We start from the raw sequence: 19,588 nt of genomic DNA, 5'->3' as shown, positions 1-19,588 counted from the left end.
CAAGGTGATACTGAAACAAAAAGAACAAAGATCAAGCTGTAGTCAAACTTCATGGAGTATTCCCAAAGCTTTATAAACTATTTCCAAAGAGCATGTCTCTAGTGACTTTTCAAAGTAAATTCTGAAGCAGGCAACGACACATTGCAAGTAAAGCAAACTCCTCTCTTCATATGCCAAGGAAAAATGCCATCTCCTCTACAGTCTGAAATAAAAACCTCAGCCTTTTCTTTTCTTTCCTCCTAAACAAACCACTATAGGGCTGGCAATCAGTACACTTCTTAATTTTCAAGGCAAAGAAAATGCTCTGACAAGAAGAGAATAAATAGCTAAGTTTGGAATGTAACACATCTCATGCAGAAAAATAACAAAATAATAAATAAGAGAACCAAAGTCACTATAATTATACTACAGGCATGCCACCGGCATAGTTTTTGGGAAACAGGAATTCTGCACTTCTGATCAAAAAGCCACTGAGAAACACATCAAACACCTGGCAGCCTCTCCCACAAGGCACAATAATTAGAGCAGAATCACCAAACTGTGGGTTGTAAGGACACTGTCTATATCTTAACACAATCTCCTATTAGCGTGTTCAATTTACACAGCAATTTACTGAAATCATGGCAGGAAATAGTTAAAACTGCAGTCACCTTCAAAGCAAGCAGTTTCACACTAGCATGTGCTTGAGTTTGTGTCACATACTGCTTCCTGGTAGGTCATACCTTGGAAACACCAGCCTTATCCTTCATGCAAAACAAGGACACTGCACAGACATACCAGAGGAGGACATGGGCAAGTACATAGAGCATGTTTAAGCACAAGTGGAGTCCAATCAGCACGGATGCTCCAGAATTACTTACAGAAAACAGCTTTTTTTTTTTTCCACTACTCCAGAGATATAATTCAAGAACCATATCTTAATGCAGTTATTGTAGGTAAATGAAACAATGACAAAGCTGCAAGTTTATAACAAGAGCAAATTGCACATGGCTGGTGAGTATTATTTTCGTGCTACAGCTTTATTAACTTGTTTCCCTCCTAACTACCATGTATCTTCATAATGTGCTATCAGACTGCAAGACAGTCAAGGCTTTCAATTTCACCATAAATACATAATAAAGTAAAACAGAAGTTTGATGCTGAAACTGTTCTAAACCTCATTGACTATGCACATTTAGCAGCAACATCGAAAAGACCCTATCCTCACAGGTCTCCCACACAAGACCTCAAGCATCACCAAGGCTGCCTGCTAAATGAAAAGTGAGTAAAGCCTCTCTTTCCAGTCCTGATGCAGCCTCATGCAGAGGGGAGGGCACTGGATTGGTAGAGCAACACAAGTCCTGTTCTGTGTAGGAGAGATGTATTATTACAAAGTTGGGGTTGATGTTACCGAAGACACTGCCATGAGGCACCTAAACACAACCCCATCCATGATCACACCAACTGCCAAATTCCTGCAGCTCCTTCATCTTTTTCCTCCTTCTGATGTGAAAGCCAATCTCACATCCTATTGATGATGATGGAAATCACCTGCCTGCCAGTAATGTTATCCAGCAACTTCAGTTTGCACTGGAATGTTCCAGAGGCTCTTATCTTCAAAGAGAAGTAATTTTATCTGAGGCAGTATGATCTAGGTTATACACTTCCCCAGTACAGTCTGAGAAGGGGACTGCCATTGTGCCTGTGGTTAATCCTGCCAATTACCCCATGCATCTTGTTCTGAGCACTTCCATACAAGCCACACATCTGTCCTGGTGAAAATGGGATGTGAAACAGATTGTTTCATAAATCTCACTGAAAAGTGGAGCACTGGGAAGAGTGCAAAACCATCTGAACATTGGCAGCCCTACTGGAAAACTTCTTAGCCCATTCACATAAGTCAACAAAACTGTGTAAGGACAGAGGCTTGAGATCTCTCTTATCATCACACAGGGGTAGACACAGGACTTCTTAAGCTGTCACTCCCATTGTGACATAAGGTACACCAGCAGTACAGGTACACAACAGTACCTGCATAATGCCCAGAGATATGATTGGTAGGGAAATGTAGAGCAACGCAAAAAAAGAAAACTACCAGAATGTAAAAGGAGTTTGAGACTAAAGCTCCCCATAGGGATTAACAACAACTACTGTAAAGGAAACATATAGCTAGAGCCAAATTTAGAGGAAATTCATGTAAAAAGGTGAATAACTGCATAGTTTAGAAATGAGTACATAACACAGTATTTCACATTTCAATGAAGGAAGCAGGAGATCCTATAAGACAATTGCTAATGAGTATATAAGATCTCATGAGAATTAAAAAAATGAAGAGATTCCTGGCTGTATTTCAGGATACCTAGTGCAAAATAACCTCATAATGTACTGATTAGTTACCTCTGAGCAAGGGAATCAGAGCTCCCACATAGCAGCATGTGCTTGGTACTTTGAAAGGCCCATTTTTCTATACCTAGAAGTACTCACAGACCAGCCTGATTGGTTGAAACATCTCCTCACAAAGATTCTAACTAAAACTTGAAAACTGAGAATGTTGCTTTTTGAACTTAATGAACAAGAAGTCTTCCATTACCAAAACTCTCAAAAGCCTTACCTTCCACAAGCTGATCTTTAAAATATTTTTTTTTTTTTTTAAATAATCCTCTTCATCAGAAAAGGACTCAAAAAGAACAATGAATTATACATGCAGTGTACTGAATGGGGGGAAAGAAAACTCTATGGCAGTGAGTAGGAATCAGGTGTTAGGGAGCACCAGCACCAAACGTTAACTTTGTGAGAAGTTTGCAGATGGTAATGGTCAGGAAGATGGAAAGTAAAACAAAAGCAGATTGTTAGAAGAGGAAGGAGGTTTGCACGATAACTAATGTATGGTTAAATTGCAAGATTTTTTATTTAATTAGATATTTTGACAGGAAACATTGGTGGCATTTGCAGGATGTCACAAAAGTTCCTAAAGAAAACTGATGACTGGCTAATGGATAGCACATGAATTCTAAGTGCAATACCGTGATCTTGAGAAAATGATGTAGGCTCTAGAGGGGCTATGGGAGAATGATGATCACCACAGGGAAGTGGTACACAGAGTTACATCAACAGGTGAGGGTTGGCAGTGGTTTTGATAAATGCACAGAAGAGCTGAAAGGTATTGAAAACTTGTCTTATACTCCAGAAAACACAGGTTGGAGAATGCCAGTCATTTATAAAGGAAATTCTAAGGAAATTTAAGCTAAGTGTCAGAAGAAAAATCTAGTTTAGAAGATTCTGAAATACAACACACTAAAAGGCCATTAAGGACCAGCATCCAATTGTACAAATTTCTGAAATATGAAGAAAATAAAGAAGAATGCTAGGCAAAGAAAAGATAACTTAGCATTGCGGCAGATTGACAAGAATTTAACTGTTATCTTTTTTTCCTAGAGCTTACCTCTGGTTAAATAACAACATTGTTCCAAGGTAAGAATAAGTGAAACACTATAGCATGCCTCAATAACAAAAGTTGTATATTAAGACTTACAGAATATGAAAAGTTAAGACCTACATACATCTGAAACATATGCCATCAAGCCTCCAATGTCTGAAAATAGCTAGAGAAAAAAGGTCTTTTCTAGTTCAAGAAAAGACCTCTGTTGCACAAAGATCACAACTATAACAAAGGAGTTGAGGTTTTAATGAATTCTACAAAATATCTGAACAGAATCTAAAAACTAGGTTAACACATGCACATTTACTATGTCTAAAATACAGACAGAAAACCAGTTTGAAATCAACTGCTTAGACCATCCAGCTAAAGTAGGGTAGAACAGATATAGCCCTTTATTTCTAATTAACCTAAGAACATACAAAATTCAGCGCTGTATCTGGAAGTGTTACCATAAAGTACTACCATTACGGCAGCAGAAAAATGCGCCTCAAGAACAGCTCTGTAAATAAATCATTTAAAAGTTAATCTGTCAGGAGTAATGCTGGTTTAAAAACACAACAAAACAAACAAACAAAAAAAAACAAAAACAAAAAAAAAGAAGAAAGAGACAAGGTCTGTTTCTTTCCTACCTAGGAAAATTGGTTTCACATCAGAGCCTATCTTGGAAGAAAAAAAGCAAGTAGACAGTTCTCTTCGACAGTGCACAGCTAACGTGAAGGTCAGAGGCCTACCAGTTCTCCTCCTTGGAAAACCTGGGAATCTGGGAATTTCATCTGCAGGATATGCAAATGAGCATATGCTGAAGCAAAGACCTGTAACGTACTCTGCTCAACCAAGGTAGGTGATGCAAAAACCAGTATTGGAATTGGAACAACGTTTATTTCCTAATTCTGTAGATCTTCCAACCTTGATCTGGGGCTCTTCCTACAACAGAACAAATACTGTTGAGCTCTACAACAAAATGCCTTCCTTCCATGTATAAATCAAGTACCTTTTACAAAAGGAATAACCCTGTTCCTCCTCAAATATTTATTCAGTCTGAAGCAGAAGCAGAAGAGCATTTCAAATCAGAACAAGAAAAAAAATCCAAGTTTATTTAGTTAAATGGGCACCAAAGGAAGACTAAAAGCCTCTTAACATACCCAAATTACAAGGTCTTAACTCAGCAGCTGTCACTATACATCATGTAGGCTGACAGTCTCAAACCCTCTGGGTGCCCTTCAGATCTGAATTAGTGCAGCAACAGTCTGAATAATTTTCCCTTCTTGCACCAGAGAAGTTATGGCTTTTAAATGACATTTACTATGTTTTACCGACAAGTACTTACTTCAGTGAAAGAGAATAGTCATGCTTGCTTGTTTGACTGTTTCTTACAAGGTAGCTACACTCTTTACATAAACGTAAAAGGTTTTCTGCATCTGTCCGACTGATTGCTCCATGATACCATCTAGGAAAAATCAGAGAGATTAATAAAGACATGTCTCTCAACTCATTCTACTTCACTACTTTACCTCTTTAAGGTATGGATAGCAGTTAATATCATATGGATATCTTTAAGATCTAATATATTACAGATAAAAAACACACTGCTTGCTTCATCTGAAATTAACATTACCACTTGTGAAGGCCTCAACTGAAGGAAAAAAGTCAGATCAGGACAGCATGTGATAGAATTGGTGTACTTACCAGTCTCTGGACTAAGTGGAATAGGTGTAGTCTTCTGTGTAGGAAAGAAAGTGAATGGGGACAGGAGAGGTGGGTCCTTCACTAAACTGACCTCTGCAAACAGTCTCCTCAGTACCTGCTCCTCTGCATCAACAAGTAAAATCTGGCAATCCAGTGGTAAATGCTTTGACCCTTCCCAAAACGTTCCCCCGCAAGATAATGAGCCTGGCCTTCCACAGGATTGATTGCATCTCTGAGGGAGCTCTCCCCCTTCCTGCAACAGCAAGGTTCACTCTGAAGCACTACAGCACAACACCTCCCTGCCTGCCCAAGCAGGATAATGCACACACCAGGAATGCTCTCTCCCTGCCATTATCAGGAACAAAGACCGACCTTGTGCAAAAGTTTCCCTCTGTTTGTTCTATGTTTATTTCCCTGTTTAACTTACTCTGAGAGATGCTCCAATTGAAATATAGAATGATAGAATTGCTCAGGTTGGGAAGGACCTTCAAGATCATCAAGTCCACCCACAACCTAACCATACTGTCCTAACAACTCACCACTAAATCATGTCCCCGAGCACCACATCCAAACGGTTTTTAAACACATTCAGGGATGGTGACTCAACCACCTCCCTGGGGAGCCCATATAAGTGAATAAGCAGAGGTTCTTTTGTCAGAAATCACGCATTTAACTGCACTGAGTGTATGTCAGTTCTACTGTCAAATCTTGTGAATGTGCTAAATGAAAATTGGTGTTCAAAAGAAAAACTCATCATCTGCTTGGCTACAACTAAAGCCTGCACTAAAGAAAGATAGAAGTAAGGTTATACTGCAGCATATTCAAGACAGACTAGAAAGGGATACCCTCGACAACTCCATCACATCACAAATAGCACTGAAGCAGATGTTTCTGTTTTCAGGCACCTCATCAGTTAATTGCTGCAGAATAAAACTTCTCAAGAAGCAGTTTAAAGATTAAATTGTCTTCTGAATGTAAGGAAGAATACTAATATTGTCAATCAGAAAACGCATTTGGGAGAGCATAAAAACCATTCCTATTATTTTAGAATTATATTTCTTTCTTTTCTCCTAAAGGACCAAATACAGACAAAATAAAATGAGACCTAGTCCAATTCAGGGAGGCACCTAGAATCTGATATTCAGAGGGAAATATTCAATACATCCTCTGGGCTTCATGTTTCCCAGTTGGCAGAGAGGTTCATGGAGAACAAGCACAGAGTTGGTTCTGGGAAAAAAAAACTGATGTTCAGAACAGTAAGAAAAAAATACAGCAAAATCTGAAGACAACTACTGATGGGAGAACATCTGATTCAGAAATGATGCCTGGAAGCTGTTCCGGCTACAGCTGAGAGTCAGCAGCAGTGCTGAAAAGTGTAATTGCTTGTGAATCATATGCCCCTGTAAATGGGACATTTGGCTTGCTCCTGTTCCAGCTAGCTGAAGATAAGCATAATGCTATAATAAGTTTAAAGTTCCTGGCTAAACTGCAGTTTCAACTGTATTGTGGCTGTTTGCCCTGGGCATGTCTATTTTTTAAGATGTCAGCGTACAGATATTTGTATAGAAAGTTAAAAGACTCAGATGAATGATTCAGTGAATTATGTGATTACAAAACTTAAAATAACTTGTAAAACACACCAATGAAGAAGCACAGGAAGTGGGAGCCTGAAGACATGTATATCTTTTAAGTTTCCCAGAAAATAGCGGTATACAATACAGACCTGGAAGCAAAATTCAAACACAATCGCACACTTCTTAAGACAAAATGAAAGCATCCTGACCATGGTTCATAGATCCTTCCTGATTTGCCTTATTTTGTTAATGATCATCTTACAGCCACTATCTGGCCGCAGCTCCACTGCAGAGAAGACAGATGCATCAGCCATGCAGTAGGTGTGATCAGTTACTACAGCTCACAGAATGCAAAATACTATTCTGTTTCTGAATAGGTTAGGGCAAAACAGGAAGTCAGACCGTGTGTGCACAGCAGGGAGGGATTCACTTTCAATAGAATGCATGGGACGCACACTTTCCTTTTTCACCGTTACACTGAGGAAGTGGAACAAATTCATTCAATTCCCCTGTGTCTGTGAGTAACTCGGTTTATGGCTATGGATTCCTTAGTCACTAGCAACTATAAGTAATTTCTTTATACATTATTACATCTTGGAATTTCCGCCTGTTAAGGAAACTCCCAAATTACATATTAAAAATTCACTTGTTAATTTGCATGCTTTCATTCCTCTAGATCTTGAGCTTTTCTCTACAATAAAAAAAATCCATTCTTAAAGAGAAAGGATGGAATAGTGCTGTTAAGAAGTCTCATAACAGTAGAAGTTGAGCACTTTGAATTACTACAAATAATCTGAAGTACAGCAGATCCAAACTCTTCCATTTTTTGACCAATTATTGTTAACTGGCCATTCATTTCAGTTTTGTTCCTGCAAAACAAAGAATCAAAAATAATCTTGTACGATTAACACTGAAATAATTAAAGGAAATAAAACTAACTCTGCAGACTACACCCCTGAAGTGCAGTTATGTTGTGTAAATCTGTTACAATAATCCACTAAAGAGTCTAAAGTTAATTGACAGATGTTCAGCTTTCCACAATGTTTTAAGTGTATTTTTTGGGTTTCTGTGGACTGGAACAATTCAAGTATGAGGACGAAGTTTTACAGCCAAATTTGTAGCCATTAGTAATTCTTCCGTAGTGTAAGCGAGTCATTTCACAATAGTGATTGCTACTTCTTCTATTCCAGAGAAGTCTACTCTCTGTCAACAGGCAGGTGCCTCAAAGGCTGAGGCTGACTAGGTGGAAAATGATACCACATGGATTTAATATTCACTGTTTCAAGCTTAAGGCTCCAAATACTAACGTAATGTAATGCATGTAAAAATAGTATACAAAAGGAAAAGGAACTGTTGGAATCACTATCACTCAGACTCAACTGACAGAGGAGATTCTCTCCATCTGACAAATTGGAAGTACAAAAAGGACTCAGTGCTAATCTTACCAATACCGCTACCATTCAGGCATGAAGTATTTTGCCACAGTGCACATTCACATCCATGCTAAGTTACATCCTCCCTTCCATTTGAAAAGAAATTCTGTGTCTAACATAGAGTGTTCTGTCTAGAGTGGGACGCCCTTAAGAGATTAAAAACACAAATCTCTGACTTTACTCTCTGAACCTGCAGGAAAACTCATTTCTCACAAATATCAGCATAATCTGTGTAAATTGCTCCACAGAAAGATTTTTATTTCTTCATGTATCAGGAGTTTCTGGCCCCTTTCATGGGGCTACACTTTCAGGTCACTCCTTCACACCCGCCAGTCTGTCTGAATAGTTTGAGGAACAGTAACGATGTAAGACAGAGGCTACACTTGCAGATAACAGATTAACTCCGTGGAATTCTCCCAGACTTGAATTTGGAGCTGACAAGGCTGCTTCTAAATACCACCCTCAGATCTGACACCACAGAGTGGAAATAGTCTCTTTTATTTAAGCTTTATTACTTGTCTCATCAAAATTCTCCCTACAGCAGTATTATAGCAAATGCAAGGCATTTCCAGAGATACTAGAAACATGATAAGCAGCAATAAAAACACAGAATTTACACAGCTTTAAAGCACAACTTGGATGTACATGAAATATACCTGCTTTTCCTAATGCAACACAGTAAGCATGGTTTTACGTAGAATAACTGCACATGACTTATAAAATGAAATTGACTGTTCCTGAAATGAGAGGTTCCTATTAAATTTTATATTGATTCCCACATAAATTAATTTACACTTTGCAGAATTAACAAGAACAGTTTTCTGAGTCCACTAACAGAGGGGATGCAGAAGAAGTGGAGCTGGCCAGTGGAATCTCCGACATCTACTGCTCCTGTAAGCAGGAAAGCAAAGAACTGGAATGCAATTACTGGTGTTACTTACATCTGCTTTTCCAGTGGAACAGTTGGATCTATTCTTTCTCCTAGAATCCCACAAAATTCTGGACTGCCATGTTTCATGGGTTTAAAGCCTCTTCCAGGTGCTCTTAACTGCCTGCGCGGGTCATTGGAGGAAGAAGGAGATGCTTGTTGTTTCTCACTTCCATTAAATTGGGCTGCAAGACATACAATAGTTACTTCTCTAGGCAAGTTTAACAAGGAGCAACATGGCTGTAGCATTTAGAGAAGTTTCACGCTTCCCAAGGAAAATAAGCACGCATCCATTAACATTAAAGTGGTTTGCCTACAAAGCTGTATTTATCATCCAGAAATGTTTCTAACAATGCAAAGCACAGTCCTAAAAATCTTGCCTTTCCAGTAATAAAATCCACAAAATTCTAAATACTGTTAAAACTACCAGTCATTATGTTAACACTTGGTGTTGTCTTCCCCAGAAGATGATACTGGGGAACTACTCCTTGCAGTAATGAACACAGGCTTTCACTCAACTGCTACAGAACAACAGGCAAGCAAGCACATCACAAACTCAGCTTGCATCAGCTTATGTGTAATCATCCACACAGTGATCCTGGTGCACTTTCAGACAGGTGGCACTCATCTACACACGTCAGAAATGCTAGCAAGTAGCAGTCAAAAATATTTTCTTTTACAACACTGCCACAAGGTTTTTGTATTGAAAGACTAGGGTATGAAATAATGAAAAGAAAAAATTGCATTTGTTACATTTCTCTCACAAACTGTATTATGTCAAGAAAAGCAATATGGTTATTTATCAAAGCACATATGAATGAGGCCTGCAGCCTCATTCCTATAAAAAAACACACACAGATTCTACAACAGTCTATAACTTCAAAGGACTGAAGGTTCAAATACTGACAGAAGCAGCGAAAGGAGCATCTACACTTTCTACACACTCACTGCCTTCTGGGCTTTGTCTCTTCATTGTAAAGTAACCAGCTGTAGATGGATTACTGTTTCTGAAAATCATCTAGTGGGGAACAGGTCAAACAAACCTCACTGTATCAGCAGGCAAATATGACAGTGCACACAGAGCAGCCAGCTTTTGCATGAATTTCAACAGCAGCGTTAGAGAAAACGAAAACATTGCAAGTACAATTACAGAGAATCACTACCACAGCATGTTGTAGATCATGTGCATTCAGATCTCAGCTTATAACACGGTTAGGCATATGTCTGATAGTACTTACTGCTTTAAAGCAATTGGACAACAGGAAAAAGCTGTAATCTTCAGTAATACAACGCATACAGAATAGAAGTGTGTTGGACATGGAAAATCTTTTGGAACATATTTTTACATGCTTTCCACATGTCTTAGGACACTTTCAAATTGCCCCTCCTCTGCGAGAAATTAGGCACCAAATATTATTAAAACTAGACAGATGTACTAATTCATATTCTAATAATATGAGTATTCATATATATTCATATATATACAGCAGAAATATGGTTACATTTTGAAATGTACATTCAAATTTAACCTCACTGCTGGATAATGAAAGCTGATTAGCATAACAAGGAGAAATACTGCATGCGTGTGCTTGCAAGTGACACATGAACAGCACTGTTGTTTCAGTTAAGAAACACCTGGAAACTGTAATTTAGGAACTCTGTGAATGTAGGTGATCTTAATGTTATCAGCTACTGATTGAGCAACATCTTCCAGACACCAGAAGTCAGTTCATAAAACGAACATGAAATGCAGTTTTTAACAGTAGCAGCAAAATCTTTACAACATTATGATGGTTAAAAATAGGATTTGTTTCGCAAAAATAGCACAAAGTTAAATTTCAAATGTTTTGAATGTTTTTGTCTGAAAAGCTCAGACATGTCTCTGTACTTCTGCCCTATTTTTTTTTTTTTTGTGAACTGAATTGGCGGGAAGAAGCAGTGCAAAGGGATATCCAGGCAGACAAAACTGGCAAGTGTGATACCCAGTCAGGCACCAACCCATACAATGCTCTTATCAGGATGAATTTTTAGGGCACTATAAGTCCACTCTCCACCAAAGCTGCAGTATACATAGTGAAGACTCAGAAGTTAAGCTCCATGCAGCTAGGAGTGAGAAATTTCTCACTGCCATGGTATTTGTGCTTACGTGGCCATCAACTACAGAACTTATTGCATCCCCAACCTTTCTTCACCATCCATGTGGGCTCCCTTCTCCTGCCTGTAGCTGCTGGCTCATCCCTCTGGGGCTGGTGTGCCAGAGCTGCCTTGCTTCATGTCCACCAGGGTCCTTAGCACTAGCAGCTGCATCCAGCACACGTGGCCAAGTTTGGAATCCGAAGATCCTCCCTCAAGGGCTCCGTGATCAGTGCTAAGTGGTGAAAACTACTACCAGATGGCCTGCTTCACATCAGAGGGCCACTTATTTTAATAAGTGATCCTGAGATGGTCTCTACAGACCTTGTGTGCATTTCCTTTTCCCAGAAGTCTGTTCTCCCCATGTGTCACCATGGAAAGGCCTGTTTTCTCTTACACACAGGCAGGAACCAGTGTCAGCTTGAAGTTCCTGAACCACCTCTCTGGTTTTGCTATCTCCTTCTTCAGATAGACTTACTTACCAGAGAACTACTTTGTTCCTGTTATTTTGCCAGAATGAGCTCTTCTGGGCAAACTAGTTTGCCTAGCTCAACAGGAGGTCTAACAAGACCTGCCCCACATCTCATAAAAGCCTTCAAAAACACATTTCAGCTCAAGCCATTATTTCCTTCCTACTTTCTTCTCTGTACTGCCTCCAATGAAACAAACCCAAGCCTGTTTGTGAAAGAACTCAAGCTGCAGACAGCCAAAATGCTGCACTCCATTCCACACAGCCACATCTTTCAGCACTGCAAGTAACAGCTGCAGCCCTGAGGAAGGCTGAACACTGCTGTTTCCCCAAGCCTCGGCCACACCAGGACCAGCTGGTGTTGGGAGGCTGCACTGCAGGCCTGTTCCTGCTGTTCGGCCATCACAGTCTGTGCACGCCTTCAGTTTGGCACATCTCAGTCTCTGGGCTGGAGACAGACAGCTTCTCTCCATGCTTCAGCAATAAATCTTGAAGTCATGCCAGACGTAAAAACATCTTCCTAAAAAGGCTTGCATGAGTAGTTGACTTCACGGTAATTCTAGTGTTTCTTGCCATTTTGGCTTCTTTCCTAAACCTATCACCTAACAAATCAAAAATGTTTGCTGCATAAAGCTCATTGTGTCTGCACTTCACATCACAAATGCATACTGTTCCCTCCAGATGAACCTCTCAACATAGGAAGGTTTCAGCAGAAGGTGCCTGCAGGTTCAAGACCTCCACAGCTCCAGGTAGTTGCGGGCCTGTGAAGTGGGACTTGTTCTTTGCGAGAATTTCCAATACCACTCAGGCCAATGTTGTGCTATTCAGAGAAATCCACCTGAGTTCAGAATTGAGCAAAACCCATCCAGCCTGTTTAGCTAGCTACGTTACAGAACCACAGTATGCAGAAAAGTCAGAAAAGCAATTCACACACCTCATCACAGGGTCAGTACTTCCCCAGTGCAAACATTTCATTGTTTCAAACGTAGGAGTTGGATCTCTTCTCTCATTATAAATATTTATAAATCCAAGGAATCAGAGTAAGTATACAAAGAACTGGTTATACAGCAGCCTGCAGACAGTCCTGATGCATTGCTTTGTAAGAAATAACCAGGTGCCTAAGACATAGTGAGCTATAATGAATGACACACCCCATTGCAGAAATCTTATTCATCTAAAAGCTTATTTTCCTAGCACTGTAAAACAGAACTCTGCATGTTGATGTGAGCCCATAAGGAATCCAACAATATCATAACACTTTTTAATTAAATTTCTTCTTAATCTGTTAATTTTGTAAAGCAATGTTTTAATTTACTGTGCTTTCATCAAAGTTTACTACATAATGCCTTAGAAGAATGTTTACACACAGGCAAATCAGAAAATATAATACTGGATAGATTGTGCCTTGTTAACTTACATTCACATATATACAAATTAAGAAGTACATGAGGAAGAAAGAATTGACAATGCTAAGATCTTTTCAAAATCAACACTCAAAAAGGACTATTTCAGAATTCACTCATTAAAGATCAAAAAATGTGGTCATGAAAATGATTAGAGGACTCAAAGACTTCACAAATGCCAAGTACTGCAAAACACAAAAAGCAACAGAAACTAATACATTTATTCTCTGGATTTAATTAAAACTCAATGTTTTCATATGATATGCACAACACATGAAGAGTAAGGCCTAAGATTTCCATATGCACACACGACTCTTGGGACAATAACTTTTGAAGCCAGTAATCCCCCTTCTGTGCCTGCTGTATTACTAATTGAGAAATCTATGAAGTGTGATCTCACTGCAGACAGATGTGCCCTGGCCCCACAGAGTTGTACAGTAAATATTTAGCTTGTATCTCAGTGTTGCTAAACAATGAGGTTTCTGTCTTAGCTATTGTACATACACTGAAAGAAAATGACCTCTGAATACACACAATTATTATCCTTGTGCAGGAAGATCACTGACTGATATTATTCTTAGTCACTGGAAAATTATCAAAAATACTGCATAAGGAAAAGCCCAACTCACAAGGCAAAAACTATACCATGCTATGCTGCAGAAAGAAGCTGCAGAGTTAACAGTGGAATTCTTTGAAGCCGTTTAAGGATTTTAGTGTCACGTACACAGGCATGTGTTTCTCTCCAACATTTTACATTTGAATAAGCCCTTGGACTGAAGTTTTCTTTGCTCAAAAGGAACTCTAGTCCCAAGCGGTAGGAATGGCTGACTAAGCCTCCAGCCAAACAAATACTAGATAGAATGGCAAAAACTTGGACGTCTCTCAGATAATGTATCCAGCCAAAAGTAACTGTTCAGTTTCTTTGTAGGAGCTCTTCAACAGCAATCCATTGTCACTGCAGACATTCCCATGACACCCAAGCTAGACCAGAGGTCTACAAGTATGGCAGTGAAAAAAGGCACACCAGTCACCTTCTGTGAGGCAGAAATACACATGCAGCTAACAGGAGAAGATGACAGGGAGCTGGTGTCTGACAGTGGGAAATAAGAAATCCCAAGGAGATGCAAGTAGGACCAAGTGTTAGGCAGGAGAATGATAAATAAGAGAGTGTAGGCATAGAAAAAAGTCAGAGGAAGGGAAAAAAAAAAAAAAAGAGGAAAAGCAGGTAAAGATGAGACCACAAGAAAGAAAAATGTGCAAGGTGCAGACATAGCAGTAGAGGGGAGAAGACAGGAAATCCTCTCTGGAATCAAGAGAAGAGAATTCTTTGGGAAACAGTGCAGAGAAGCTGAAGACCTACTCCAAATCCACTGCCTCTGGCACTGCACAGCCTCTACAGGTGCTCCGAGCAGCCTGTAGATCCTTCCGAACAGTAGATACCCTACCTCTGCAATAGAGTTACTAGACACCATGCTGCAGTGTAGTAAGGCTCATCAGTCAGGAGACTGATGTTGCTGATTTGCTGTAGCCTCAGACAGCTTTGCTGCCATCATAAGGAAACAAAAAGGCTCTAATAAGTTGGGGTAGTGATACCTAGGCCAGAAACAGGGCCCAAAAGCCTAAAATCAAAAAAAAAGAAATATTTATACACATATGCTAGACTGACTTTCAGCACCTGCAAAACAGCTATTGTACTGGAAACCCAGTGACATGTTTCCTTAGAATACAGTCAAACTGACCAACCCTTCCTGACGCACAACAGATATCTTAAATTGTAGCCAGACAAATCTCCCAGCACAATTCATGCAAACATTTTAACTGGCCTAACAAGGAGAATGAGTCAGCTCAGGCAAGCCTGAACTGAAGCCTGCTGCCAAGACGGCAGAGCTCAGGACCAGAGCTGTACATTCTACTCGAAGCCACATAAACAGGTTAAGATTCTGAGTTAGAGTTCATGCTGTGCAGGGAGAGAGACTGTACTGCACAACATGCAGCAGAACTGGATGGTGGCTTACATCCAGGTTCTGAACAACTATTAGCATATAGTTAAGGGCAAGTGACCGAGTTTAGAATCCCACAAGATTATTTACATCTGATGTGCCAAAGCAAACCATGCTGCTAGAAAATAGAAAATAGTTTTCTCTATCCTCCTTCGCTCTTCTATAGGACTCCAGCAAGAGGAAAGTAGACAATGAGCAAGAGGTTTATTTTTAAGCAACTGCTTCAGGTTCATCTAGGTCTCTTGCACCCAGCTCCTTCTGCCAGGATAGGCTCTATGGACATCAGCTTGGTTTGGTAACAAATGTAACACCAACTGCAACATAAAGACATACAAATAAATGAGGCAGAGGGGTAGAAACACTCTCACAACCCATCTTAACTGCCTTTTTTTTTTTTTTTTTTTTTTTTTTTTTTTTTTTTACACTGCACTACAAAACAATTGCATTTGTGTCATTCACCTCCACCTACCTATCAGGCAATCAAGTCAGAAGCACCCAAGAAGGGTGGTATCAAAACAGGCTGCATACAACAGCAGCCCCATAGAGCTGTGGAGAGAAGTCATTCCCCATTTATACAATGTAGTAATATTAGGATACACAGAACTGCAGAATCAGGGAATAATTCAAGTAGAAAGAGGCCTTGGGAGGTGCTTAGTCCAACTTTGTCAGTGCAGGGTCTCCTATGTGATCAGATCAGGTATTTCAGAACTTGATCCAGCCATCCATTCACTCAGGACAAAAACATCTGAAGATGAAGACTACAAAATCTCCTTGGGCAATCAGCTCCAGTGCTTGGCTGTCCCCAAAGAGGAAAAAAATTCTTCTGTGTATCAAGTTAGAACCCTGCCATATTGAACTTGTGCCTGTTGTCTCTATTGTTCTCATCACACATCTGTTCATCTGTGAAGAGCCTCTCTCTCTTCTTGAAGACCTCCTCAGATACAGTGAAAAGCTACTAGACTAGAGCTCTCCCAAGTTTTCTCTTCCACACTCTAAGACCAGTTCTCTCAGTGCCTCCTCAGTGGTCATGTGCTGCAGTTTCCTGCCATTTTGGTGGCTCTCTGCTGAAATCAACATTTATCAACATCTCCCTGGCATCAGGGTACTAGACGCAACATTCCATATCTTGTCCAAGAAATGTCAGTTAAAGGGCTACTGGCTCCTATTTACACAGGTGAGAATGCTGCTTTCCTTCATCACTACCAGGGAGCACTGCTAGTCAGGTTTACCCCACTTTCCCCAGGATTCCCAGCCCCCTTCCAGTAAAGCTGTAACCTGGGAAGCCAGCCAGTCCTCACTCTGTATCACTGAAAGGGGTTAGTCTGCTCCATACACAGATTTTTAAGTTTGTTCTGATTGGATTTCACAAGCTTATTGTCAGTCCATTTCTCCAGCCTGTTCTATTCCCTCTGAATGACGGCTCTGTAGCCCCCTCACTTGATGTAATTCCAAACTTGATGATGTGCATTCCCTCCTCTCAACTAGATTACTGATAAAGACAATGAACAGAAAGGGTTCCAGAATTGGTCCCCTGTGAAATCACACATTTAAGCAGAGTCCAAGAAGAGTACGAATTACTAATCACTACCCTTTGGTAGCCAATGGCTTGGAAGTATTTCCACTCATCTTGTAATCTACCCATCTAGGCTATAGCATTTCCAACTAGGTAACAGGAATGCCACAGAACAACGTGATGAAGGCAAAACTCAAGGCAGATGACATCTACTGCTCTCCCTCCTTACTGCATGCATAAAGATTCTACCAGTGAAAAAGCCTTTTGGCCTTTCGAATCACATCAGTGAATGAAGCCCATTCAGTCATTTCTGCAAAGCAACAGAAGGGAGAAAGGAGAATATAACCAACAACAAGCACAGACATTTGCAGAGAGAGCAAGTAATTTTCTGCAAGACCCTTGTGACTGAGAAGTGCTGCAATTCAGAAGGATTGATCTGAAAACAAGTTCTACAAATCCATAGGAAGTTCTACAAATGCATCGGAAAATGACGGATATAAAAACAATGGTGAAGAGAAACATGTTATTGCAGGCACATTACACAGCTTTTTGTCCCATCCCTTTAAGAACTGGCCCACAGTTTAAGGACCTTGCAAAGCCACTCTCTCATCATAGATCCACTCAACAATAAACACTATCTGCACGGCATTCACTAGAATAGGGGTAAGACTGAGAGGTGGGAGAAATGAGACATTCACTAACATTAACTAAGTGTTCAGCTAGTTGACAATAGCTAAAGCACCAAACAAAAAAAGGGCAACGTTGCACATTTCTGAAGATTTCGGACGACCCATGTTTGCTTTTCAGAGATTTCTCCCCTCCCTCTGACCCCAAAAGAATAAAAATATTCTAATTCTCCCAAAGAGAAGTACAAACGTTGTAAGAGAGAGTTTTCTGGTCAGAATCTAAGAATCCTACCTGCCAGAGCTGGAATGGTGACTTTATTCCACTCCCACGGCTGATCATACTCATCTGCAGGCCTGTCATCATCCTGTGGCAATTTGCTTTCTCGTAAACGTTGACTCACCACACTTTCCGAATCGGATTCCACACCGCTGCCTTCTGGTTCATAGGGCGTGTCATAGAGCTGCATGTTTTTCTGATGGGTCTTCAAGCCTTCCTGCTTCTGAAACTCTGTTGTCAAGAAAGAAAATTTGCATCAGTATCACTACCCACCATGTCTTATCATCACTGTTAATTTTAGAGCATTCAAATCCCATGTACTCCTTAATTTCTACTTAATTACACAGATTGCAAGCTGCTACAAGAATTCTAGATTCCACCTCTGCATTTGGTTAACTGTCTGGAAGCAAAGGCTTGCTCTAGCTAATGACCACAGTACGGACAGTCTCATGCCTCCACCAACACATCCCAGCTGGCGCAGACCCAGATTACAGGAAACACACAATACCTGTCAGTCTGCGTAATGTACATTTACAAGAAACTGAACATAAATCCTCAAGAACACTGAAATTTGTATATGTGGTTAAGTCTTCAAGAGGAGATAATCCAGATACAAAGACCAACCAAAACAAATTCCATAGTATAATTAAATATGCTGATAAAAAATTCTCTAAGGAATGCAGAATATCAGCAAAAAAAATATGAACTGAGACTACAGTAAGACGACAAACTGGAAACAGTGATAAATAGATCTTAGTTCACACTGTATTAAGGAACTAAATCACAGAAACATAGGGGCGGGAAGTGACCTCTGGAGATCAAGTCCAACCCTCTGCTGAAGCAGGTTCCCTACAGAAGGTCACACAGGAAAGTGTCCAGTCAGATTTTAAATATCCCAGAGAAGGAGGCTCCACAGCCTCTCTGGGCAACTTCTTCCAGGGCTCTGTCACCCTCACCTTAACAAAGTTTCTCCTCATGTTCACATGGAACTTCCTGTTTCATCCAGGTCAATGATGAAGAGAAGGACCCAGTACTGACCCCCTAGGGGAATCACCAGCTACAGTTCTAAACCAATATGTATTCCTTGAAGTTAACAAGGACATTGTTAAAAAATAAGCATGATAAGCTTCACAGAAAGGAACAGTGCGCTGTGATTCTGGTTTATCTGTTCTTGGGAGATTACAAAGCCTTGTCTATACAAAGCCACAGTCACTCCGTCTACTGCTGGGGGCATTTCAGAAGACCTCCTATCAACCCTGTGTAGAAATAACGTAAAAGGTTCTCAAGCTTTGGCAACAAATTTAATTCCCTCCTGAATACTGGTTTACTTCTATTTTGTCTAGAAAATACAGATCTTCAGCAGTGTCATTACATTAAACCATTATGGTGAATTTTATATGAGCAAGTCAAGCCACTTCTGAAGAGTACAAAAGGTGGAAGCAGGAAGAATATGGAGACAGCATCTGATTGTACCAGAATGAAGTTAGGAATGCCAAAGGTCACTTGGAATTTACTCTTGTGAAGTCAAGAAGAAAGTAAATCAGCAGCAATGGGAAGGCTAGGAAAAACATGGGCCACAGCTAAATGTGGCAGGGGCCCTGGAGAAATGAGACGAAGGAGAGGCAGAGACATTAAATTCCTCCCTCTCCTCAGTCTTTACTGGTAAGACCCAAGACCCAGAAATCTCATAACCCTGAGAATAAAGGGAAAGGATGGACCAAGGCAGCACCCTGGCAGAGAACAATCAGAGCATAAACATTTAAATAAACTGGACGTGCATAAATCCATAGGAGTTGGTATGATATACCAACAATGCATATGGAGGTAGCTGAGATCAGGGTGAGATCGGTCTCCATTGTCTTTTGAGAGACTGTGGTAATCTTGCGATACTGAAGAAACAGAAAGAAAGCAAATGGTGACTCCAATCTTCAAGAAGGAAGAAGTGGAAAAGAATAAGCAGATCAGTCTCACCTCATTTCTAGGAAAGGCGTTAGAGCAACTAATCTTGGAAGCCATTTCCAGACACATGAAAGGTGACTGGGAGAACCCAGCACGGATTTACAAAAGGAAAACTGCTCAAACAGCCTGATAGCCTTTCACAGTAAGATGAGTAGCCTGGCAGATGAGG

General features: G+C 40.2%; 1 protein-coding gene across 3 annotated transcripts in view; it reads right to left on the bottom strand.

Moving 5' to 3' along the window:
* SHB (SH2 domain containing adaptor protein B) overlaps positions 1-19,588 on the bottom strand; it is a 72,034-nt gene that overhangs the window by 15,039 nt on the left and 37,407 nt on the right. The window contains exons 3-6 of one of the 3 annotated variants that reach the window (XR_002433283.1): positions 17,476-17,691; positions 9,053-9,224; positions 4,746-4,865; positions 4,150-4,342 (exon numbers count right to left, since the gene is read on the bottom strand). Coding sequence is in view for 2 of the 3 variants with exons in the window: in XM_021380148.1 (XP_021235823.1) it covers positions 4,746-4,865; positions 9,053-9,224; positions 17,476-17,691 (508 nt within the window). In the remaining variant the exon portion in view is untranslated. The remainder of the gene's footprint in view (positions 1-4,149; positions 4,343-4,745; positions 4,866-9,052; positions 9,225-17,475; positions 17,692-19,588) is intronic. The other 2 variants (XM_021380148.1, XM_021380149.1) reach the window with 2 other exon arrangements.

This window comes from Numida meleagris, chromosome Z (assembly GCF_002078875.1).
Source record: "Numida meleagris isolate 19003 breed g44 Domestic line chromosome Z, NumMel1.0, whole genome shotgun sequence".
Taxonomy (NCBI): Eukaryota; Metazoa; Chordata; class Aves; order Galliformes; family Numididae; genus Numida; species Numida meleagris.
Note: the sequence above shows the minus strand (reverse complement) of the source record. Positions and strands in the feature narration are given on the sequence as shown.